This window comes from Python bivittatus, unplaced genomic scaffold, assembly GCF_059951505.1.
Source record: "Python bivittatus isolate LINGU-HERP-01145 unplaced genomic scaffold, Pbiv_v1 ctg000080_np1212, whole genome shotgun sequence".
Classification (NCBI taxonomy): domain Eukaryota; kingdom Metazoa; phylum Chordata; class Lepidosauria; order Squamata; family Pythonidae; genus Python; species Python bivittatus.
This window is the reverse complement of record NW_028277035.1, coordinates 85,524,168-85,549,509: the sequence shown is the minus strand read 5'-3', so window position 1 is coordinate 85,549,509 and position 25,342 is coordinate 85,524,168. Positions and strand designations below refer to the sequence as shown.

The 25,342-nt window shown below is 44.8% G+C and overlaps 1 protein-coding gene across 2 annotated transcripts; it reads left to right on the top strand.

Moving 5' to 3' along the window:
• Window positions 1-1,458: 1,458 nt before the first annotated feature.
• On the top strand, window positions 1,459-24,749 carry LOC103064876 (sodium- and chloride-dependent creatine transporter 1-like). Of its 2 annotated transcripts, XM_007438552.3 has the most exons (14): window positions 1,459-1,766; window positions 5,325-5,573; window positions 9,131-9,262; window positions 11,165-11,420; window positions 11,965-12,097; window positions 12,968-13,102; window positions 13,311-13,414; window positions 14,739-14,863; window positions 15,420-15,532; window positions 16,626-16,763; window positions 16,998-17,100; window positions 17,277-17,377; window positions 21,259-21,429; window positions 22,458-24,749. In XM_007438552.3, exons 1-14 carry the CDS (start codon window positions 1,736-1,738, stop codon window positions 22,602-22,604), a joined length of 1,938 nt encoding a protein of 645 aa, XP_007438614.1. In that variant the 5' UTR covers window positions 1,459-1,735; the 3' UTR covers window positions 22,605-24,749. The 2 variants fall into 2 exon arrangements, with proteins under 2 accessions (XP_007438614.1, XP_087990605.1); XM_088134479.1 differs by lacking the exons at window positions 21,259-21,429; window positions 22,458-24,749 and adding an exon at window positions 19,281-19,554.
• Window positions 24,750-25,342: the final 593 nt, after the last annotated feature.

Genomic DNA, 25,342 nt, shown 5'->3' with positions numbered 1-25,342 from the left:
ACTCACTTCAGTATAGTCTGTCCTAACATCTCCATCCTAGTGTTTACCTCTGTTCTTTCTTTCATGTAGCGTGGAACGCGGTACAAAAGGGTATCTGGCTTTAAAAACACAACAAACACCATAAACCAACATGGAGTTTTAAATAAATAAAAGTTGATAGCATACAATATAAAGGACTTTAACAGAGTTCTGGAGCTTAAATAATCTGCTGAACTCATGAGTACTACATTTAAAAATAAAAGGCCAGGCTACTGAATAGGGCCTGGGGAGCCCCAATTGCGAGCTGTGCCTGGGGGTAGACAGGAGCACTCCTGTTGCATCAGGGCTCCTAGATTTCCATCTTTCCAAATGTGGCACTTCAAAACGTTTTATACAAACTTTGATCCAAAGGAGTAAGCTCAAACCACAGAAAGGTCAATTTAGGCACACTGTCGGATATGAAAATTCAATCCTATCAGATGCCCTCTAGATGTGCTGGAGCAGAAATTTTCTAATCTCCAGCCAGCATTGTTAAAGAAAACCTCCTTACTGCAACAGCAGTTTTGGAGTTGAATCTTTTATAGTAGGGGAGGGGGAACCTCCAACTTGCAGGTGCTACTGTATATCTTACTAGAACTCTGAAATCTAGTTACTAATTTTGGCTTAACATAGTGTGTGAACTCAACTTGCTCCACGAATCATTTTTCATCAAGTTTAGCTTAGCTTAGCTTTAGCTCACAATCATATACAATATTTGCCTGTTTGGCAGGCTAAGCCAAAACCAAACAACCCAAATTACTAGTACATAGCAGCTGAGACCAAGTATTGTGATTTGGGGAACAGAGGTGAACTCACAGAGTGCACACAAAAGTTTATTCTTGTCTCTCTCAAATGTTCTTTGTTCTGGTAAAGTAACTTTGTTCTTGCTGTTGGCAATTTGCAGATAGGAGCCTTTGCCAATGCACTAGAAAACAACTATCAGTTTCTTTTTCCTGTCTTCTGTCATCTAGGATGATGGTTAAAATTTCTCAGCAGATGCAAACTTAAAAACAAAGCTAAGGTGGCATCTACTGAAGGTATTCTAATATTATAGGATGGGCTGTCCCAGGAAAGTGTTGGAAGATGATTCACCCAGTTGTCCCACTCAGAAGCTATTATTTTTCTTTCCTTTTCCCTGTCTTTCTTCCTGTTTTCTTGTTCTGCCTAGCTTCTTAGAAATGAAGAATTCCCAGTCCCTACCATTCAACACCTTCTTATTTTGCTCCTATATTTAGGGCATCAAAGCCTGGGTCTTACTGACTACCAAGCCCGTATCCACCTGTCTAGCTCCATCCTCTCTGTGGTACCCAGTAGCAAAGTGGACTCCATTTCCCAGAATGCAGCAGACACACTTGCTACCAGGAGCACTGGCCAATAAGATGCAAGCTGGGAGGGGAGTAGGAGCAGATGCAATTGCCTTTCACTCTCCATTCTCTTCAGAGCAGCAGAACTCAGAGCCAGCGCTGAGGGATGGAGCACATGCTCAGCCTGGTCTGCGCTGCCCGCTTTTGAGTCCAAGGCCCTGCCCAAACTCTCACCCACTGCCCATTTCCCTGGTGTAAATCCCCATCAATGAGGTTCTTCCGCCTCACCTTCAAGTGCTTTGTGGATTGCTTCTGAGACTACACCCTGATTCCCACCCAGACCCGGAGCCAGCTTCCCGACCCAGCACCCATCTCAGTCTTCCATCGCAGAGCCCTGCCACCAGCCTAGTGTCATGGCTCCAGTGTCCACCGAAACATGTTCAGGTAAGGAACTTGCGTACCGTTGCCTTGGCGTCTCCCGCAAAAGAAGTAAGCGCTGTGATGAATTCAGTGAGGGCGACGAGGGGGATTCCGTCTGTCCACCTGGTTCTTCCTTTGGAGGCTTTGGGGAGGCCACCATGCTTGCCTATTGTGTGAGAAGAAAGGTCTTGCTGCCGGATCGCCTGAAATACGTGCAGTGATCCTCCTGCGCTTCCATGGGTATCTGCCCAAGCGAATTCAGGTAAGGAGCACAATGCTATACGTTAGCTTGGGAGGAAAGTTAGTACAATAGCTACCGCTCCTTCCAAAGGCTGCCACGCCGTTGCTTCCTCTCCGGTTTCTTTGAATGAATGGTTAGACAGCTGAGCTATCCCCTGCTGAGCGGTCCACTTTCTTCTTTTTCTCTGTCCGAAGTACACACCTTGCTGGTGTTCTTCGCTTCACGCTGTCAGCCTATCCTTCCCTGATATTTTTGTTTGGCTCGCTCTTTTGTGCAGGGGGATAGGGATCCCTGTGTATTTCCAATGCCTTCTGATGTACTCACCCCATGGTTTCCCTATTATCTTTCTAAGCTGGGATGCTAATGGTGGCCTGGCTAATCTTACAGGCAGATGATTGGATTTGGAAGGGAGGGTCGTGGTAATTATTCCAGGCTGATTCATCTGGAGCCAATGGGATGGACTCTGTGTGTGTGGTACCAGTGTAGTTGAGCTTTGATACCTCATGGGCACAGAGTGCTCCAATGCCTGGCACAGCGGGCAGTGCCCTGCTAGTACAGGCTGGTCCTTCCAAATCCTGTGGAGCTAAGGAAAGGAGGCCTTGGAGGTTCTGGGCATTTAGCTCCTTATAAGGCAACAACTCAGCAGGAGGAGAAGAGGGGGTGGGAACGTGCTTGTATGAAACATGCTACCATCACTCTCCGACTACCTTGGCAGAAGCTTCCTTCATCTCCTCCCCAATTCTTTTCTGAAGAAAGCATGTGCTTCTTTCTCCATAGCATGGCCCAAGAGAATGGCCATCTACAGAGCCAGCCAAAGAGCATCCAGACGATTCAGCCCCACAAAATGGGGATTAGCTCGGTCACATGCTGGGCCCAGGCTGCATGTGAGCTGTGGGGGGAGGGGAGCCAGACAAGGAAAAAGGGCTTTGTGTCTGGAGCGTAGTCTTGCTCTGCCCACAACTCTTGATGTCTTTGTTTTGGTCCAAAGCAGATCCCTTTTCCTGGTGATGCTCATCGGCGCAAAGGTGATTCCTAGTCAGGCTCTTCTGGGGCCACCACATCTAATGGAAGGGCCTGGAGAATGGGAAAGAAGGGAAATGGGAGTGGGAAGCAGCTCGTTATGGTCAGAGGCAGCACCATGCAGGATCTACTCTTGGCCACTACGACAAAGGACCCAGTATTTGGTTAATAGCTTTGTGTCTGGCTGTCCCTCTCTTTCCTGGATGAGGAAAGGCGGGGGGTGGATTCAGTTTGTCTTTGTGTTATGAAACAGAAATCTTGAGCGGGCAACAGCTGACCTCCAACCTCACTCCAGGTCCCAGAGGGAGAGTAGACGATCATGGGGAATTGTGTAAAACAGCCCAAGGTGCAGTCTTCTGCGGATGTGTGTGCAAGTACATTGTGAGCATAGTAACTGCTGTGTGAGTTCATGTGATTAGTGTTCGGTGTGTGTGTGTGTGTGTGGATGTTCAGCATTGCTGCCTAATGGGTGACTCACCACCCTGCATTGTGACATCAAAACTACGACTCCCTAAGCAGAAAGGGTGAAATTTGGTGTCTGTGCTCTAAAGATTGCATATTATGTAAAAGGTGACTGCAAAATTATTTCAATGGTTACATTGTCAAGGTATTTCTGCAAGGTATGGCCCTTAAAGGAACAGGAAAGCAGGGATGGGCCTCAAATGGCTGTGGTGCCAAGGAAATTCCTGGGAAGGGACTAAGGCATTGATTGTTATCTAGGTGAATGCTAAAGGATGGACATGGTGCTCATAAGATTGATATGTGCAAAGCATGTTTTCATGCACGCACACACCCAACTTTACTCACTGAACCGCAGGCCGTTTATCTGTTAGTGTTTTCCCTGACAGAGAAGGGCAAAAACAAATGACAGCTTCATGCAGACTGCTAACAAAAATTAGGATCCGACACCTGTAACTACATTGAAAGAAGAGATGGGTAGTAGAATTGAACCTGGAGGCCCAGCCCTTCAACTTTTGCCATGTTGCCAAATTACGTGGCTTTCACAGCACTGCAAAATCTAGTAAGAGTAGGCTGTGTTCTGCTGATTTTTTTCCTAGACAAAACGCTATTGAACACTGATTTAACAAGAAACATACTTCATAGTTCATTTTCATAATCAGCACATAGGCAACCTGAAGAACGTTGGTTGGGCTGGGGAGACTGGATTTGCTCACCCAGAATCCTTTGCAAGGTTCTCGTGAGAGAAGATCTTGCAGCTTATCTGTAAATTCCCACAAAGCCCTGTTAGAAGTGGGGCCTTGAATCTTCTGCAACATTATCAAGCAGTGACATACAACAGGTGCTCTTCCAAAGCCTAGACTGTGACCCCCCTACAGCCCTTCAAGAATTGCGGTTAAATTGTTACTTTTAATATGGCAGAAATGTACAAGAGTAATTCTGTTCACTGTATGTAATTAATTGAGTTACATGAAATCAACTTTAGTGTTGTTGTTTTTTGCTTTACCCAATCCACTTTCTGGAATGCAGCCCTGATATGCCTCAGTAACCCAACCAATTATAGAGGTTGCTAGGTACAAATCCCACTCTTGCATGACTTGAAGAAATGTTCTTAAATCAAGAGGTAAGCCACTTATTTGAAGCAGCAAAATGTCATGAGCTAGTTCTTCTGTGCATGTTAAAGAGTACTTTATTCATATTAAGTGATGCTGCACGTGACATTAAAAAGAAAAAAAAGAATTTCTGTGCCTCTTCTGCAGCCATGTGGGATAATATTCCTTCTGAGTCTGCAGTGTTGTTTAAGAAAGTTCTTAAAACATGGCTCTTTCAACAGCCCTGGGACAGGAAAATTTGTGACCCCACTCTCATCTTGGGATTTTAATCCTTGGTCCTTCGTGTTTCCTTCCCTGGCACACTAATAGAGTTGTTGTGTGTTTATTTTATTACAGCTTTCTACTTGTTTTGTGGTTGTAATATGTCTTATGTAACCTAGAGTTGTGTGGGCAATTGAGGTGGCTTATAAATTGAACCAACCCAAAGTAACATGTTCCTTGCATGGTTGAAAGCTGTTGCACGTTGGTAAATTTAAAAAAAAAAGGTAATTTGTGGCCTGCGATTCTCCATGCTTTAGATTACTCTTCACCAGTACAACTTTCTGTTGCATTTTTAGCCCTGTTGATAGCAGACGTACATGTGGAAGTGGATGGTAGACCAAACTGTTGATCAGACGGGGCAAACACCTGCCCGTGATCATTGCCCCTTCAGCTCTCCAGACATCTGCGACTAGAAACGGTTGGTTCAGCAACTGGCTGGGCCTTCTCTCTGACTCACTCTGGCCTAACACCTTGTCCTTGTCTCCACAGAGGGCACTGAGTGCTCAGAGGTAGCTGAGGCAGAAAGTGCGGAGCCAGTCAGTGGCCCAGGGGAGTCCACCCTTGATGAGAGAGCCATCACTGTCCCTCTTGTGGTACCCATCGGGCCCGCAAAGCTGCCCTTTCCTGAGCGAGAGACCTGGACGCGGCAGATGGATTTCATCATGTCGTGTGTTGGCTTTGCTGTAGGGCTGGGCAACGTCTGGCGCTTTCCGTACCTCTGCTACAAAAATGGAGGAGGTGAGGGGGTTGCCATGGGAACTGGAATGGGTAGCGGTGGGTCAGGTGAGATGTAGTTGCTGTGCATGTCCAGGTAGCTCCCTTGGACTCCAAGCCATCTTTGCCTTTAGCCTCAATCCATTGTCTTATTCCCTGCCCTGATACGTTGTGGGTGAATTCTGCTGCCTTTTCGCCAGGCTGGATCAAACTCAGACTCGTTTTTTTCCAAGTGGCAAAACTTACCCCAGTGAACAACATAAAAATGCGGGGTGCTACTTGGTAGCATCTTTTCAAGTGAGAACATTTTTATTGCACACTTAAGCTTGACAAAAGTTCATGGAAAGGGCACTGTGGCAGCATAACCTCTTATACAGAAAAATGCTACAGGCCACCTTTCTGTCCGTAGATAAATAATTAGCCTAATAAAATACCATTTGCTTACTTGGAATCATCTCTCTGTCTCATTATACCATGAGGTTTGCCCTGCCGCTGCAAAACCTTACAACCATCCCTGTTGTAAGACTCTCTGTTGGTCCTAAAATGAGTCAGATGGAAACAGACAATCATTTTTAAGAGAGAAAGAATGTCCCATTCTTAACTCTGGTCCAACAAGAGGCTTTACAGAAGCTGTTAATCGGAAATAAGCAGTACTGGGACAATGCTGATGATGCAAACACTAACTATCTGTAACTCTTTGAAGAAGATACATGTCCATTTGGGACTTAGCATCTCTAGATTCTGGACAGTCCTGGATCTCATTCCAGGTAGACATGAACTGGTTCTGTTTATCCAATAGCATGGCTAGCTGGGGAATTCTGGGAGTTGAAGTCCACACATCTTAAAGTTCCCAAGGTTGAGAAACACTGTTCTGTATGCTTAGAGGTAGTTCCACCTCCTTCCAAAGATTCAATTCTCAATCTTCACAGTTACATTCTAGATTCTGAATTAAGAGCAACCACATTCCACTCCCTTTCGTGTCTCTTCCTGCGATAGCTGCCTTCCATCCTTCCACATCTCCTGTCACCATTCAGGAAAGCACAACCTGCATATAGAGCCGAAGATGAACATGACAATTCACGTTCTCAGAGAGAAAGAGAGAGAGAGAAGGTACTGTTCCTACAGGCACTTTCCTCAGTCCCAGAAAATCGGATCCATTGATGACCTGAACCTTCTAACTAGGATCTGCAGGGTTTTGCAAGCAAAATCTGCCCACGGTGCAGAGCAGAACAGCTCTCAGATGCCTCTCCTTTAAAGGTATTTAGCACATGGAGGAAAAATACAAAATCACCCCAGGACAAAGCTGTGGTGGAACATATCAAAGGCATTACTTTATCTCCACCTCTGTGCCCTGAGTTTAGGCTTCTGCAGTGTGTGTAAGGAAAAGTGCCATGCTGGAAGTGGGCAAAACTTCCTTTAAAAATAGCAATAGGCAAATACAGAGGAGGCTGCAGCAGAACTCACCCAGCAGAATAAAGGAATCACATGGCCTACCTGCAGGGGTATAAGAAAAGCTGTCTGGGCCCCAAAGCAAATCTCTCAGGTGGGACACAACGTAAGTCCTCATTTCAAGAGCAAATGATTACATTCAAGGAGTGGACTTGTTCTGGTGCCTGGGACATGCACCCAGGAAGGAGTGGCAGCAGCGACTCGGGGCCATCCCTTGGAGGCGGAGTAGCCCCGGCAGGTGGCATCAGGAGCAGGATATCAGTCTGGACTGCAAAAATAAAGCTTGAAGGCCCAGTTCGGGGCCCTGGTGCCTCTGGACCCCAAGGCAGCCACCATCCCTGCCTTGATTACATTTTTGTTTTACATTTTTCCCCCCACCTTTATTATTTTTATAGATAACTCAAGGCGGTGAACATACCTAATATTCCTTCCTCCTCCTATTTTCCCCACAACAACAACCCTGTGAGGTGGGTTGGGCTGAGAGAGAGGGACTGGCCCAAAGTCACCCAGCCGGCTTTCGTGCCCAAGGTGGGACTAGAACTCGCAGCCTCCTGCTTTCTAGCCTGGCACCTTCGCCACTAGACCAAACTGGCTCTTTATTTATGCTTCTCATAGAGGCTCTTGGGCATAGAGGGGGCAACCAGGGAAAAGTGCCCGTAAATCCCGTTATGCCTATTTGCTCATGGCCCCAACATATACAGGAGTTCTCCCCTAGAACATGCCAGTAAATGTTTTAAAAAACCTCCCTTACAGCGGCATGCCCTAAGGGAGTACAAATCTGACAGTAGATGGGAAGTAGGCATAGAAATAATTTTTAATTGGCTACAATGTGCCTGGTAGAATTGGGACAGACTGACAACCAAAGAACTGGAACAAAATATTAAAAAATAGCATATGAAGATGCTTGGATGTCATCTAGAGGCATCTTGAAAATACTTGCAAAATCCCCTGACAGAGAAAGGGTTCTGAAATTTGGTTTAAAAATGGAACGGTGAGCCTGGAGCTTTAAACTGATTCAGTGTTTGGATTATCTTTTCATTCCACTGCTGTGATAGTTGTGGATGGGATAGACGTGGGTCTCTGCTCATTCTTTTTTTTTTTTCCCCTAGGTTTAGATTTGAGAGAGACAGAGACAGAGAGAGCAGTCTGAAAAAACTCAGCTGGACATTGATCTATATAACAGATACAGAAACAGGGAAACAGAAAACTTGTTCTAGCAATTCTGCTGAAAACATGAATTGAGAAGTTTCCGTTTCAAATGCCACTTAAATTTCAGCCTGAATTTACTAGGTGGACTTGGGAAACTCAGTATCTGTCAACCTCCCACTTGAAAGAGGTTAACGATATAGGACTGTCTCCCAGAGCTCTCAAGATGTTATGTATGTAAATACCGATTAAACATTCCAAAAGTGAAATCATTGCATCAAAGGTGCAGTTTATGAGTTTAAGAGGGTTCTGTACTCACCCTACCATGCTTCACAGTCAGTAAGAAAAAATAAATCTACATCTTCCAAAAGTCTCTGTCCAATGAAATGTACAAAATTGCACTGCAGCAGGAAAGGGGTAATCTGGGCCTGGCTTTTCCAGATTAGAGCAGGGTTTCTCAGCTGGGGCAACTTTAAGCTGTATGGACTTCAACTTCCAGAATTCCCCAGCCAGCATGCTGGCTGGGGAATTCTGGAAGTTGAAGTCCATACAGCTTAAAGTTGCCCCGGTTGAGAAACACTGGATTAGAGGATAATGTCTGTGTCTTTGACAGCCAGAAAATATCTGCCTGGAAGTGTATTCCCATACTTCATCTAAATGGAGAAAGACACTAAAAGCATAAAGCAAGATAACAACTGAGAACAGAATTCTTTTTAAAAAATGGTATAAAGTGCAATGACAATCACAGCGGCTTAGAATAAACTCCAAGATCCAGAGCCCTGCAAAAAACTCAAGCCACAATCCCACGTGCACCACGTCTGAGTGGATGTTGCCCTGTGTATCCTTAAAACCTGCTTTGGCACAAGAAGGATGGGGATCAGCAGATCTCTAATGGCGGGGCATTCCACAATTTCAGCGCCACCACCAAAATGACTCTCCCAGCCTCTTGAACAGGGACGGAGCACTGACTCCCTTTTTCTGTGCAGGTGTCTTTCTGATTCCTTACCTGCTGATCGTCTTTGTTGGGGGGATCCCTGTCTTCTTCCTGGAGGTGGCCCTGGGGCAGTTTATGAAGCAAGGTGGAATCGCAGCCTGGAACATTGCTCCCCTGTTTAAAGGTAATGGCTTTGGTGACACCCGCCTGTAGCTTTGAGCCATCGACTAGTTTCAGAAGTAGCAGGAGCTGTTGTGAAGCTGAAGATATGTAGTAATGGAGTACTGATGCACTGCGCGGGTTTTATTTGTCTTTTGTAAAACTCTGTCTAAGAAAACGTTGGACATGTTCTAGGCTATATTGCTACCTCGGAAAAGGTGACCAAACAGCTCTGTTCAATTTACAGAGAACTAAAGGGCATCTGTCTGTTTCTGTAAACTACTGTGACAGCTTCGTCATCTGTTATGATTAGGGGGAGGGGCTAAAATTAGGGAAGTCATTGGTGTGGAAGCTGGGGACTTCATTAAAGGCCATCCCTACTCTCCCCAAAAGGTCAATCTTGCTCTACATCTCAACAACGTAGCCTATCTCCCCCATACATTTCCCACACTACATGTCCCCATTTATCTTCTCTGGCAGCAGCCTTAGAATGACATATCTGGACCAGAAATATTAGAAAGATCACAGGATGGTACCGAAAAGTTAGAGGTTTTGGTGCCATCTAGTATTCCTCCAGATATTTGAAGCCCAGGGTACAAGGATTTTGCCACCTCTCCAGTCTCCTCACCAAATTAATGTGGAAACCAATTCCCGAAGTACAGAGTCTGGAACTTTGCCACAGAAGCTCTTGTGGAAGTGGAAGCTTTGTTTCCAGCCATCAGTCAGCTGGCAGAGGGGAAGGAATAGTAGCTGGAGTTACCTCCTTACCAATCGCTAGTTCAAAGCAGGAAACACAGGCATGTGTGGATGGTGTTCCTGGAGCCTTGCTTTGGCACCAGGATAAAACCATGTTTGGTACCATGATGACAGAACAGCCTCCTTGAGATAAGATGATCAGTTGGAAGGCAGACAGTACATCACACAAGTTTATTTACACAGAGCTCCAAATGTGGACAAGTCATTTTTCTGCTGTTGATTTTTGCACACCCCCATTTGGCCGCAGTTTCTATGTTTTCCCCCAAAATGTATGCATTTTGCCTACCTTGTTTCAGGGTCTGATGAGTCACCTACTCACACTATGTGCACTTGGCGTTTAGGGCTGTCCTTTAATTATCAGAATGGCTGTGAGTCATTTACAAATGCACTGAATATTATATCTGGTCCAGAACTGAGTTTCCAGGTTTTTCAATATCAGTTTCTAGAATTTGCAGTTGTAGGGCTGAATGGGAATTCCAATAGATGGGATGTGGAAGTTTTTAATGCTGTAGTTCTTCAGTCTTTCCCAGGCCTAGCACAAACATATATTCTCTTCTATTGGAACCTAGCAGAAACAGAATAAAAATGGGAAATGAACAAAAAAAACATGTCTGTCTGTATGTATAATGACTGTAATGAATTCACTTTTCCTAGGGGCAGAATCCAGTTTTTCTTTGTTCAGAGTTTTTGGATTTAGTTGTTGTTGTTGACGTTGTGGTATAAACACAACCTGGACTATCTGCCGTCTAGATTTTGCTTGAAATTCTCATGGGAGAAAAAGGTTGGGGGTAGACACATGACACAGTCTCTACAGGCAGCACCTTAAAACTGTAGAAAACAGAGTTTTACTAGCTTATACTTGAGTTCCTCCTATTGAAGAAATCTAACCTGGGGGGAGAAAAGCTAAAGACAATTATGCTTATCATGTACTTGTGGAAGGGGCTCTCTTTCATTTTATTTAACACAAGAGAGCATTCAAAATACGATTCCACACCCTCTCCACATCCATTTCATGGGATACCATCCATTCTACCATTTCAAGCTTCCCTACTTTGCTTTTCTTTCATTCCACTGCCACAACAGACAGGGCCTTAGTGTGAGGGTGGGGCATGCTACCCCTCCATCAACAGACCCTGTATGCCTCAGGCTCTAATCAGCTGTTTCTCTCTAGGTTTGGGCCTGGCCTCCATGGTCATTGTCTTCTTCTGTAACTCTTACTATATTATGATCCTCGTCTGGGGTGTCTTCTACCTGGCCCACTCGCTGACGGAGACGCTGCCGTGGGCCACCTGTGGCCACCCGTGGAACACTCCCCAGTGCACCGAGCTTTTTGGTTTGAGCGGCTGCGGCAACAGCACCCACAACGGCACCACCAGAAACTGCAGCAGCCTGGCTGACAAGCGCTCTCCTGTCATTGAGTTCTGGGAGTGAGTGGGTGATACTGTCTAGGAGGCACACCTGGTGTGGATCTCCTTGGAGAAAGGGTGGGAAACCTGCTGCCCCTCCAGCGCTACCAACGTACAACTCCTAGATTTTTCTTCATTGGCCAGGCTGGCACGGGCTGCTGAGAGTTGCAGTTCAGCAGCTTCAGAAGGCCAAAGCTTCGTGGCCCCTGCTCTAGAAGAATTAGTTGAGGAGGCCTCTTGAAAGCCCAGCAGAGGGAAGGGCCTTGTGAACAAGAAAGAAGGGAAGCTGTAAAATGGAGGGGAAGAGGGTCAGTGGAATGATTTGGATGAGAGGAGCCCAAAGGAATTTGGTAGCTGAGGCAGAAAATCCAGCAAGGGATTCCAAGATGCTAAAAATTATAATACTCAATTAACAATCAATTACTTGCTTGCTTCACAAAATTTGTCACCTGAGCCAGACCCATACATGAGGAGAAGCAAATAATTTCCCACAGAAGAGTTTTTTTCTCTCTCTCTCTCTCTTTCAGGATGGGCCTTCTTCTAATCTCCTTCTTCATTTCCTCAGGAACAAAGTGCTGCATATTTCAGGGGATCTGGCTGAGCCGGGAGAGATCAGCTGGCAGCTGATCCTTTGCCTGCTTGTAACTTGGGTCATTGTTTATTTCTGCATCTGGAAGGGGGTCAAGTCAACTGGGAAGGTAACTGGTGTGCGTGCGTGCATGTGTGTGTGGTTTCAGGAGAAAGCTTATGTGGGTGGCCATAATGACCCTGAGTGCAGGATGAATTTTCTCATAAGGATTCCATTACATCTGAATGCTGAAATGCATTGCTTTTCATTCTGAAACTGAGTAAGCTTAAGTCTCTAGGCTTCTAGACTTTGGGATAAAATCTGATATCTTGCTGTTTCTTCTTCTGATCTAATGAACCTCATACTTAACAATTGTTTTTTGGCCATTTCGAGGAAAGATTTGTTAGGAGTGTAAACCTCCCCCTGCTTTCCTCTGACCTCAGTTAGCAGCAGTCATTATGTAAGAAAGGCAAGGAAGGAGGGAAGACTTCTTCACCATATATACAAGCAAATGTAGCTTGTATATCCCATTGGATTGTAAAGCCGGCTGCTGTGCAAGTTTACATCATTCTCTGGAAATAACTACAACTATTGTAGGAAAGAGGAGAAAAGGGTACTGTTCCCTGGCCACCAAAGGCATAGGTTGTGTTTGTGACTGCAGAAAAGGAAATGGTCCTGACAAGGCCTCTAGCAGCCATACACTGTCTCTGCACCCCTTCATTTTTACATGCTTAACACAATCCTCATTCTCTATCCCAGTGTTGCTCAACCTCAGCAACTTTAAGATGTTAAGATGATGTTCCCCCATGCTGGCTGGGGGAATTCTGGGAACTGAAGTCCACACATCTTAAAGTTGCTGAGGTTGGGAAACACTGTTCTATCCTGCGATTCAAGCATTCATAACTTGTGATCCACCTTGTCAAATGTAGCCTGGGATCTGGGTAGGGTGGCCCTCCTGCTATATGGTATTGTAATTTCTAATCCTGTCATTGGCTGGCAGGTGGTGTATTTCACTGCCTTGTTTCCCTACGTGGTGCTTATCCTCCTGCTCTTGCATGGAGTGACATTGCCTGGCGCACTGGATGGGATCATTTACTACCTGAAACCTGACTGGTCCAAGCTTGCTGTGGCTCAGGTAAGAATGTGGATGAGAGAGATTGATGGGTGCAGAAAGTTATCACTGGGGGAAGCAGTTGGGAAACCGTGAGGGTCTAGCCAATGTCTCTGCAGGAAAGAAGGCCCTTGCATGCCACCACCACTGCCCTCTAGTCACCTGGCCAGGCCATGCAGAGTTCTGCCCCCAACTGGTGGGGTTTATACCACAGCTGTTCCCCTCATCCCAGGTATGGATTGATGCTGGTACCCAGATCTTCTTCTCATATGCTATTGGGCTGGGAGCCCTGACCGCACTTGGCAGTTACAACCGCTTCCACAACAACTGTTACAGGTGAGACCCCACATCACATACAGATAATTCTGAGATCCATCCATGGTGGTGAAATCTTTTGGGATTGTCTGAATCCTGGAAAACGTCGTCCCCCCAAAAAAGAATCTTTAAAAGGTGCCATAAAGGCAACTTAATCCCATTTCTCCCTCTCCTTGTTTCCCACGTGTCCCCCAACCAGCATGTCATCTTCCAACACACTGATTTCTAGTTCTGTGGGCTCTCTGCCCATCTCCATAAGCACAGAATTTGGCACAACGTGCACCCAATTGACGCCCTAAGGAATCTCATTTCTCCCCTATCCTCACATTTTTAGCTCTTCAAGTTATAAATACAAGCTTGAAAATGTGTGACTGAAATATTGGAAGCGGGGGAGAGTGTAAGTGGTATACTATAGTGGATTAAGAAGTTTCAGCATCTACTCCAAGGTTGGCAAAGGCTAAACAAATTATGCAGAAGACCAGAATGTATGCAGTTATGCTTGATTAGCATAATTTAAATCAGTATTTTTCAAACTTGGCAACTTTAAGACATATGGAACAACTCTCAGAATTCCCCAGCCAGCATGTTGCCAAGTTTGAAAAATACTGATTTAAATGGTTCATAGAGTTCAGCTTTTCTTGGTGCAGATTTTGAGTTCTGTCAGGGCAGAACCCTGTTGGTTTTTGTTTTTTTTTTAGCATAGAGTATAGCATAGAGCAGTGTTGTCCAAACTTGGCCACTTTAAGATGAGTGGACTTCAACGGCCAGAATTCCCCAGCCAGCCATGAGTTGAAGTCCACTCATCTTAAAGTGGCCAAGTTTGGACAACACTGGCATAGAGTCAGTGAGCCTCTTTGCTGACCTGGTCTCAACTATTATTTAATCTCAGTTATCCCTTTCTGTACACAATCATCCAAATTCTGTAATCTGAATAACATGAGCAAGGCTGTGATGTTTCCATAATTGGTGTTCAACTGTGACCATGCAGAGTGTGTGTTTTCTTTCCCATGCAGCAATCACAGCCGCCATGTGAGATTAGAGCCGTGTTTCCCAACCTCAACAACTTTAAGATGGGTGGACTTCAACTCCCAGAATTCCCCAGCCAGCCATAAATTCTGGGAGTTGAAGTCCACCCATCTTAAAGTGGCCAAGGTTGAGAAACACTGGATTAGAGGAAAGGGTTTCCAAGTCAAAAGGAAAGGGCAACTGCCAGGCTAGCTGGAGCTTGGGGTCTTTGGTGATACCAAAGCAGGGCAATCTTCTGCTGCGGTCTGGGTAAGGGGGAGGCTTGAGGCTATGGGGTATCCACTTCTGGTTGTATTGATTTGTCTGTTCCTCCCTGCAGGGATGCTTATCTCTTGGCTGTGATCAACAGTTCCACCAGCTTCTTTGCTGGCTTTGTAGTGTTTTCAGTATTGGGCTTCATGGCATCAGAGCAGGGGGTGGACATCTCCCAGGTGGCAGAGTCAGGTGAGGAACAGAGCCAGAATGCCCTCTTATTCCCTTCCTGCCAGTGGCTTTCCCTTTCCTCCAAAAGGCAGATTCCTTCAGGTGTTTCACCCAAGCGAAAATAGCTAAGTATTAGAATGCCTGTTTTGCAACTGGATTCGGCAGGATCGCCTTAAAAACGGGATTTTAAGCAGAGGGCTGGGAAAAGTAAAGAGCTGCACAGTCTCAGGCCCCAGGGTAGTTTTGGGTGTGACCCCAGAGTCCCTCCAAAATGGAAGCACTGAATTGTAATTTTTAGTGTAATCGAAGGTAACCGAGTTAAACATACGAGAGTAGTCTTATGAACGATATTTGATTAGTGCAGTTAAATTTTAATCAGATTAAAAATAAATGTCTTAACCCCACCTACCATCTGAAAGTCAAGCATGGATTTCAGTCCCAGAAAAACTGTGAATCCCTGGCTGAGACCTTGAAAGTCTGCTGCCAAGGAAGAGGTCCTTCTCCATGAGGGACCTTTCTAAGATCTTGGAAGGATTCTCTGCAGTCTCCATTCTTAAGTTTTGTTTTTCTCTTACAGGTCCTGGCTTGGCTTTCATAGCCTATCCCAAAGCAGTAACATTGATGCCACTCTCTCCACTCTGGGCTACCCTGTTTTTCTTCATGCTTCTTGTCTTGGGTCTGGACAGCCAGGTAGCCATTCGTGGGGGGGTAGGAAAGGGTGGGAAGTAGAGATGGAGAGTTGCCAGTTTTCCAAAAATAACCCCCTAGCCTGCTCCTGTCCTTGTAGCATCAGTACCTGCAGAAATAATTGGATAAAGTTTTTCTCATTACTTGAGGATCAGAAAAATTCTTGCTGCTATCCACAATTATAAAAGTATAGGGACACTGAGATGGTTAAACCTAAGTGACCAGGAGTGAGGAAGATTACATTTAACAGCTTTGAAACTCCCCTTAAGATCCTCTCCTTCAAGATGACCTCACGTCTTCACGCACAAAATCCAATTTCCTCTTGAGGTCAAACCTCTCCCCTACCAGGCTTCATCTGCATGCACATTGTTGTCATACATCGGCTGGGCTAATTAGGCTACTGCTGGGCATGAGCAAAGGGCTTTACTCTTCTCTGTAAGAAGAGATTGTTCACTCTACCCCTAATGTTTCTGGCTAACTGCCATTCTGTCTCCCGACAGCCAAAGTACATTGCATTAGATGTGAGTGAATTTAGATCTGGATCTTGTTTTATTCTGGGGGACGTGGTGAGAATGTGCAACAGTCATGCATTTAATATATCACCTAGTGTGGCTCTAAATGGATGCCATATGTTAGATGTGAACTCCCATAATTGCCCTCCATCATGGCCAAAGATGAGCCAGCAGAGAGATTATGGGAGTTGGTGTCTGACACAACTAGAGATGCCAGGTGGGGGTCAGAGCTTATAAGCCTAGGGCAGTGGGAGGCTGCCCAAACAGGCCAGGGCTCTGAGGACATTGGCAGGGAGACAGGGGTGTCCGGGGGAGGGGTCAAAAATCAAGGCAGGCATGATCAAAGCTCCACTCGGGCACTACACAGAAAAAGAAGTGGGCTACTGCTGTGCGGTCGTGGTCCCCAACTTGACTTTTTACCTCCCAGCTGGTGAATGTCCCTGCAGGAGATCACAGGCCCCGTGCCAAGGTGTTTTCAGCCCAGCAGTCCTGCGTCTCCCCCATAGTTTGAATTAAACAGTGTGCAGCTCAATGCATTAGTCACCCCTTCTCCCTTCCCTCCCCGCTTGCTTGCTTCTTGCCAGTTTGTGGGTGTGGAAGGCTTCATCACTGGCATCCTAGACCTGTTCCCACAGCCAGCGGCAGCCTCACCCCGCAGGGAGATTACAGCCGCCATCTGCTGCCTTGTCTGCTGTGTCATTGATCTCTCCATGGTGACTCAGGTGAGTCGAAGGCTGGGAGGAAGACCAACCTTTTTGTAAAATGGAGTCCATGCAGGGGGAGTTTTTAACTGTAAGCTGCTTGAGTCTCTCCAATCTGGCAGCCTTATAAATTCATCATCATCATCATCAGGTTCCAACACTAAAGGGACTCACAGCCAGTCTCATACAGCAATAAACGATATTGCTCTGAGTGCCTACCTTAACTGGTTCCTCTCCTGTGTCATGTGCCTGTAGGGTGGGATGTACGTCTTTCAACTCTTTGACAACTATTCTGCGAGCGGAATCACGTTGCTCTGGCAAGCTTTTTGGGAGTGTGTGGTAATTGCGTGGGTTTATGGTAAGTGGAAAGAGGAATTGAGAACGAATAAAAAGTCAGCGTTCGCTCGCCATTCATCACCTTCTTCTCAAGCCCCATTTTGCCCCCCCCCAACACTACGAGAGATCCAGGGAGTGACCCTGGGCCAGGTGGGAGAAAAACAGCTTCCCCTCAACTTCCATTTCTCCTCTTTGCAGGAGCCGACCGCTTCATGGACGACATCGCCCGGATGATTGGATACCGGCCTCTGCCCTACATGAAGTGGTGCTGGTTATTCATCACTCCAGTGGTGTGTGTGGTAAGTCAGCAAGGGGGTGGGTGGGTGCAGAATCAGAACGGCCCTTCCTAAAGTTGGGCTTATCCAGGCTGTTGTTTTTTCCGACAACAGTTTTTTCCCCAGCCGGTTTTTAAAACTGAGCTTGACTAAGTATGAAGGTTATACGATACCTCAATCCTAGCCAGTGGCAACTTGACATTTTGCAGGGCACATTGCATTCAACAGAAAATGTTTGCCCTTTCCTTTCCTTCCCATTCAAAGGTTACTTGCGCAATCATACAAACTATGGATACTGGATGTCCTTGAGTTTGTTAAAAAAAGAAGCTTTTTGTCTCCGGACCTTCAGACTGCCTCCTGATTCAGCAGATTGCTGGCGTGAGGGCTTATATATATCGTAAGGGCTGCCACGGCTTCTCTCATGTCACCTCCCCAGATGCCATTTGGCAGCAAAGATGAGACACAGACTCCCCTGATATGGAGGAGGGGATGCGAAAAAGTAAAATGTTTCCTTCCGTGGTAGAGCTCCCATCCAAACTCATGTGCACGTAAATTATGCATCCGTGCACATAAATTGTTATTTAAAACAAGAAAACAGTTCGAAGATAAACAAATGCAATCGCACGCTTCCAGGCACATCTCTGACCTCAAAACCTCTTATGGAAAAAATATCATTCCCATATTTCTGCCTTTCCTTTCATATACACGTGGCAGCTGTTGCTTCTGTTAGCCAACCATTATGAGGGATGTTGAAGGAAGAACACTGATGGTTTCTGAAACAGTGGCTTCCCTTAATACTTCTGCACTAGATTTGAACTGATCATGCCCAGGCGATGGGGTGCTGCTTCTAGACTGCTAGCCCCTGGCACAAGCCTGTTGCTCTTACTTATTTATCTGATTTATATGGCTGCCACTCACCAAGTGACCAGGTGGCTAACAAGTTAAAAATGTTTTAAGAAATGCATCAGCCGTAAGAAGGACCCCATATAAACACAGGCAGTGCTGGGGTCAGTAATTCACATAACACAGACTCACCTGTCCTAGCAGCTCATGCAACATCCTAGCCCAGCACTCGAAGGACCAGCCAGGTCTTCAGGGCCTTTCTAAAGACCAGGAGGGTTGAGGGCATCTGAATCTGACAGAGTTGCTTTTGCTACAATTTGCACATAGAATCTCAAGTATCTTATCTATGTACTTCTTGGATTTTTTTTTTTTTTTGCTCTTCCATAGATATGCACATCACATTGTGTTCTAAGTGTACTAATAGCTTGATACAGCTGTGTGGGCAGGGAAGGGACAATTTCTCCACACTTGCTATTTAAAAAAAAATCCTTTAAATCTCTTTCTTTAAAAGACTCTGTACTAATACCAGGAAGCTGTTGGGTATGAATCAACATAAGACATCTTTTTATGTATCATAGCCAGCAACCTTTGGATAGCAATTTGGCCCCCCACCTTTCCTTTTGGGGGGGACCCTGGAAGGGAAGGTGGGTTTATTTATTTATTCATTTATTCGATTTTGGGTTTGAGAAGCTTTTCCTAAAGTCCACATGCCTTTTTTTCGTTTCAAGGATCCCTGTGGTTTCCTTCCACCTTTTAGCCATGCTTTTTTAAGGGCTCTGAAAGCTGCAAAAACAAAAAAACAGGGAGCTACCCACATAGTAGATGATCCACCCCTCTTAGTCTGAGGTGGCAGGAGAATCGGAAAGTTAAGGACATGAGCAAATTTGCAAAGGGGATTGGCACAATATTTATTTATTTATTTATTTGTTTGTTTGTTTGTTTATTATTAAATTTATATGCTGTCCATTTCCCCCAGAGGGTGACTTTGGGCAGCTTAGTTAAAAACCAAGACAATAAAAAATGACCCCCTGCTTCTGCTTTTGCATTGACTCAACCACAGGGGCATGTTCATTTCTATTTTTAGGAAGAGAGCCTGCCATTGCATGCAGCTGGTGAGGCTGGAGATCGTTCCTCAAGTTTTCCTTGTCAGCTGTCCTCAGCCGGATGCCCTTCAGACATGCCTGATTATCCACTATGCTGGCTAGCAATAGTGAGACCTTGAGTCCTATACCTTTGGAGGGCACCACGTTGAGGAAGGCTGCGGTAAAAGCTTGTTCTGCATTAAAACAAACCAACCAGCAAAAAAAAACAGTCCATCCTATTTTTGGCTATAGTCCTTCCCTGCTCTTTTTAGAATAACCTGGATTTCTCTGTCATATCCAGTAGCAATTACATTTTTGTGAATTCTGGTGGGAACTGACCTGCTTTGGAGTTCCCAGAGTAAATTGTTAATTGAAACATATGTTTCTTGATCCATTCTGTAAAGATATGTTGCCTTTGGGTGGTGCATCGCCTTGAATTTTGCAGGATAGTTCTTGTTTACAGAATGGATCAAGATGCTCTGAGCAATGCACATCTTGGGAGAAAATACATTTAGAAGTCCATTAAGTAAACCCAATAGGCTCAGGCACATATAGTATAAATGCACATAAGAGAATATGCATTTAAAAATAGGCACTTAAACACAATTCTATATAGAAAAGTTTGAATGGATTTTTACACATGCCAAAGTGGGAAAGACAAAAAAATGAATGATTGATTGAATGAATATATGCTAAAATGGCATGAAACAGTCATAAGCTTATTCCTACATATTAGAAGCTCAATTTTCCTATTGCATAGGTTTATCACAGACACTATAGTGACTGGTTCTCCAGCCCTGTCTAATACACCCTTTTACCTAAGAACGTATTCTAGAATCTACTGTGGGGTGGGCAACCTGAATCCCAAGGGTCATAATCAGCCCCCAAACCTATTGTTTGAGCCCCAGAGCCACTTCTTTGTTGCTAAAAATTGGTGGCATAGTTTCCAGACATTTTGAGATTGGAACCAGTCAAAAAATATAATGTAAAACCTAAAAATAGTTGGTGGTTGGCAAGCTTAGTAAGCTTATCTCCACTTCCCATATGCATGTATCCAACACTGCTACTTCCACTCACTTCAGAAGACGTGTCACAACTGACAGCACTGTGTTGGTGTAAATGCATAATATTCCTCTCTTTGTGAACCTATTTGGTGATGCTCCCTGTCTCAAAGAACACAGAAATTGCCTTCCTTTCCTGGAAGAAAAGGAGATTTCTCTTTCTCTACTCCCTATTCTAAACCTCAAAAAAGAGAATTCAACATGAATTGCCAAATACTGAAAATAATATTACAATCTAATGTATAGAAGAAATTATACAACATAATTATGGTATCCATTGTGCTGCTGCTGAAGATAGATACAATGGGTATAACACATAGGTAATACATTAGGAACAACCTAACAGCATATTGCTAAAGGGTAAGATATAAATCTTTTAAACAAAACAAATAATTGAGTTCAAAGCCCCTATCATTTTCAGATTCAATTCTTAGAAACGGAAAAAACCCCAGTTTCATATCTATTATTTATGAGGTCAAGGCTACTTGGCTGGCAACCTCAGGTGTCACAAATTCTCTCTTTCCCTGGCTGGAATCATTTTTCAACTTTTTAAAGATGTCTGTTTTACAGAAAATTGATTAAATGCAGCAATTAAAAAAACAACTTTATAAAAAGCAATCTGTCTCAACGTGGAGAATGGGATGAAGTGTTAAGAGTGAGACAAAATGTTGAAAGCTGAAGGAGAATTCAGTTTGGTAACAGATATCTCAGTCATTAAAACTGCAAAACTAGGAGGAAGCCAGATGGAAATTACTTTGATCTTCATTCCGGTCTCTCTCTCCTTCCTTCCTTCCTTCCTTCCTTCCTTCCTTCCTTCCTTCCTTCCTTCCTTCCTTCCTTCCTTCCTTCCTTCCTTCCTTCCTTCCTCTCTCTTTCCCTCCCTCCCTCCCTCCCTCTCTTTTTCTCCATTCCTAATCAGGGCATCTTCCTGTTCCATGTGGTAAACTATCAGCCACTGACTTACAACAAGACCTATGTCTACCCCTGGTGGGGGGAGGCTATTGGCTGGATGCTGGCCCTTGCCTCCATGCTTTGCATCCCCTGCACTGTTGCTTACAAACTTCTGCGAAGCAAGGGTACCTTCCAACAGGTGAGTGTCAATCCCTCATCTCTACCTGAAGCCCAGTGCGCAATCTTGCTTGTTAGGCTTGCTAAGCCAAATGTCCGTTTGGGACAACTGAAGTTCTGCATGGTATGAGAACGTACTATTTTGAGCCTAGGGTGGTGGTTTGGTTCCTTCTTGTTCAAATATAGTTTACATTTCCTTCTCATGATATGGTTGGTCAGTGACATTGGAGATATTTTCCAGAGGGGGAGCTGTGCTGGTCCTTGGAAATGCTTGTCTAAATTTTTGACAATGTGGCTATGAACAGGTCCTGTGATCTCATTTAGCCGTTGAGATGTTTGCCTGTGTAAAGCCTGCTAGCCTATTAAGTACAGCCACAAATAAATTCTAGGGTGGTTAGCCAGATGAGCTGCTGGAATGGAGGAAGAGAGGACCTTCTAGAGTTGGCTAGAGGCCATAGAATGACACTGCAATGGTGCAAAGCCTATAGTAAGGACAAGGTGTAAGAAGAGACACTATTGGTAGATCCCAAGATTGACAAGAGGTACGTCAGGAATTCAACCCAGAACTTTCAGAATAATCTGGGTTTATCCTGTCTGACGGTTAGCTATTTGTCTAGTTCTCGTATTGCACTTAGTTGTGGCTTTTGAAAAGTTGTAAAAGAGTCCTTTGAGTTTCAGGGACAATAATTAGTTGATTTGTGCCTTTAAGGAATTTCCAGGCCATTCTTCAAAAGACCTTTCAGGGCAATAGCATAAAACAAATTATAAATAAGACATTTTTTGAGTAATACTGGTTGACTGATGTTGGATGGTTTAAATATGTTGTTGTGTGACTTTAATGAATGGCCTTCAATCCAAGAGAGAGGATTTTATACTTTAAAAAACCTATTTTTATTGTATAAATGATTATTGGATAGAACTCTCTTTCCAGTCCCAACCAGACTAATTCAAGCAAGATACCAATTTCATGTAAATAAATAAAAATGAACAAATGGAGGTGCTGCCTTGAGTTGATCATTGATGCCGCTGCCTCATTCGTTTCTCCCCCAGCGCTGGCAATTGCTGACCACCCCTGTCTGGGGCCACCACCACCTGGAATACATGACACCTGAAGCAGAAGCAAAGCTGCTGCCGCCACCAGACAGTCTTGCTGCAGCCCCTCCAGAGAAGGCTACGCTTTTTGAGACTGTGATTTAATGTCTCTTGCCCTCTCCCAGTAGGAATAACACAAGACCCCAAGGTTAAATGGAGGGAAGAGACTCGAGGAGAATGGCCATAATGGAGTGGGGACCGCCCCTTGCAAAAGTAGAAGAAACCCTTGCCCTGCTCCTCTTTTGGTTGCATTGCGCTCCCTACACTCCTCAGCTCACCATCTTCAGGGAGGCTCTTGTGATTAACGAAAAGCTATGAATTGGATTTGGTAGATCTGACAGGTAGAGGTGCTGATGCAAGCAACTGAAAGAACCAAATTACAGTTCCAAAGTCGTTTGAGGTTTCACTTCATCGTATTCTTCCAGTATTAACATTCAAACCTCAGGTTACGGCAGTGTTTCTCAACCTTGGCGACTTTACAGTGTGTGGACTGCAATTCCCAGAATTCCCCAGCCAGCAAGGCTGGCTGGGGAATTCTGGGAGTTGAAGTCCACACACTGTAAAGTCGCCAAGGTTGAGAAACACTGGGTTAGAGCATTCATTCCCCATCTGGAATCACAGGGTTGGAAGGGACTGTGAAGATCTCTTCCAAACCCCTGACCAGGGCAGGAATCTTCATGCTATCCCAGACAAATGGCTGTTCAGTCTTTGCCTGAAAACTTCCAGTAATGGAGCCTCCACAACTCCAGTGTTTATTAGTATTTCCTACTGCCACAAAAGCTTCAGTAATTCAGTTCCCCAACTCACCCAGTGCTGCTGCTAATTTCCTGGGCTCAGTCTTTGCATGGGAAACGTCTTTGGTGAAACCTTCAGCCAACTATGGAGCCAATGTAACCTTAGCTGATTAACAGACTAATCCTGCTCATTGTGTTCCAATTCTTTTCCTCCCTCACCGCTCTCCAAAAGAAACAGAAAAAGACCAAATGCTTTCCATGAATCTCTTGTCTCTTTTTCTCATGGATGATCTCCCTGTCTCCCACTCCTATATCTCTGTCTGATCCAGTTTCAGTTACATTGGATGTACCATAATTTCACGTAGCAGTTGCTTTCTGGGGTGGGAGAGGGGAATAGCCCTGTCACTTAGGTCTATCTGTCTGTCCTTGCTGCCTTCACATTTTCCCCTTGCAATGCATTAGAAGGGAAGTCAAGGTCAAGGGCACTGCAAGTGGCCATCAGACTCCCTGAAGTCACTGTAACGTCTGAAATCTTCCTCCATCTGAAGAGGGAAAGGAAATCTCTCTGCATGGCTAATATCTTGGCCCCAAGGAGACGGGGAGTCTGAAAAATTTCTTGAAGAACTTGATTGCTGGTTATATCTCTCCATTTACAAGCATAGAGGAATCTTAAGGGAGAAACAGTTGACACACACACTCCTTAACAAAGGAGGCATCTTCATTTCTGATTGAATTCCCATAGCTTTATCATCCGCCTAACAGGCAGAAATTCAACAAGGCAATGCTACTTTAAGGCCCATCGTAGGGCCCATTTATGAGAAAGGCCAGAGAAGGGGTCATGCTACCGGAATGGTACCAAAACAACAAACTCGAATCTGATACCACCTTAGACATGAATGTATTACGTTCATGAAAATCCTTCTAATTAGAGCCTTAATTGTTCATAATGGGAAAAACTATCCTCTTTGAATTTCTGCCTATAACAAAGATATTAAAGACTTTAAGGACAAAATGGTAGCGAGCAAGCTACCTTGGCTTGCACACTGTAGATACCAACCATGTTCTGCATTACACCCATGTATGTGTTTGTAATATATGAACGCTTGTGCCAAATTGGGCCGAGCTCCCATTTCCTACCACAAACCAAGCTGCAATCACCCGACACCCCAGCCTCATTCTCAGCTCCCTGTTTTTGTTTTCATTTTTTCGCAATCACATATGCAAAGTGATGCTGATCTGACTTCCAGCGATAAATACAGGAGATGTTCTATACTGTGCTCATGGCATTTTTGTTAAGCTGACACCCACCCGTTCCCCCTTGCCTGTACTGGCTTTTATTCATCAGATGAACCAGCCATGTTTGATCTACATCATGTCTGACATGTGTGTTTTTCCCGGTGTCCTACTTTTCTTTATGATGTTGCACAAATTACAGGTAGAGTTAGAGGGGAAAAAAAACGTTTAATGTGCTCTGTCCTGCATCCCATTTTCATTACTCCACTTTGGCAATAAATTGAAAGAAAAAGGCAGCCAAAAGGCACCACAGATAATTATTGAATGCAACAAAGGGAACCTGCGACAATAGTTCACTCTCTCTTTTGAAAGCTGGGTCTCTCAATGAAGCACACGATCCAGGACCTATCACCTTTTTGGAGATAGACGTGTGGAGGTCAGCCTGTGAAGCTGCACACATCCCAACGCAGAACCTAAGAATGTGGGGCGTGGAGCAGAAAAATCTTAACAAGGAGTTAGGAGAAATGCTTCCCCCTTCTCATCGTTGTCACTTTATCATTCCCTTACCTCACTCCCACATCACTCACAAAGTCTAGCACTGCAGAACACAGAAAAACAGTATCTGATACCTCACTGATGTTGAAGCAATGGGTGATTCACCCTGCCTGTGCCCAGATAGACAGACTGCCAAGGACCGAATGATACAGCGAGCAGGTGGAAGTAAGTGACCTACTTAGAAATCAGCTACTGTGGGTGGTTAGAAAGTGAGGAAGAGAATAACTGGGACCAACATCTATATAGTTCTACTGAATTGTTCTTCTAGTGAGTTTTGGGTGGCACAGATGTTCTTCCTTCTTATTTTTTCCCACAAGGGCC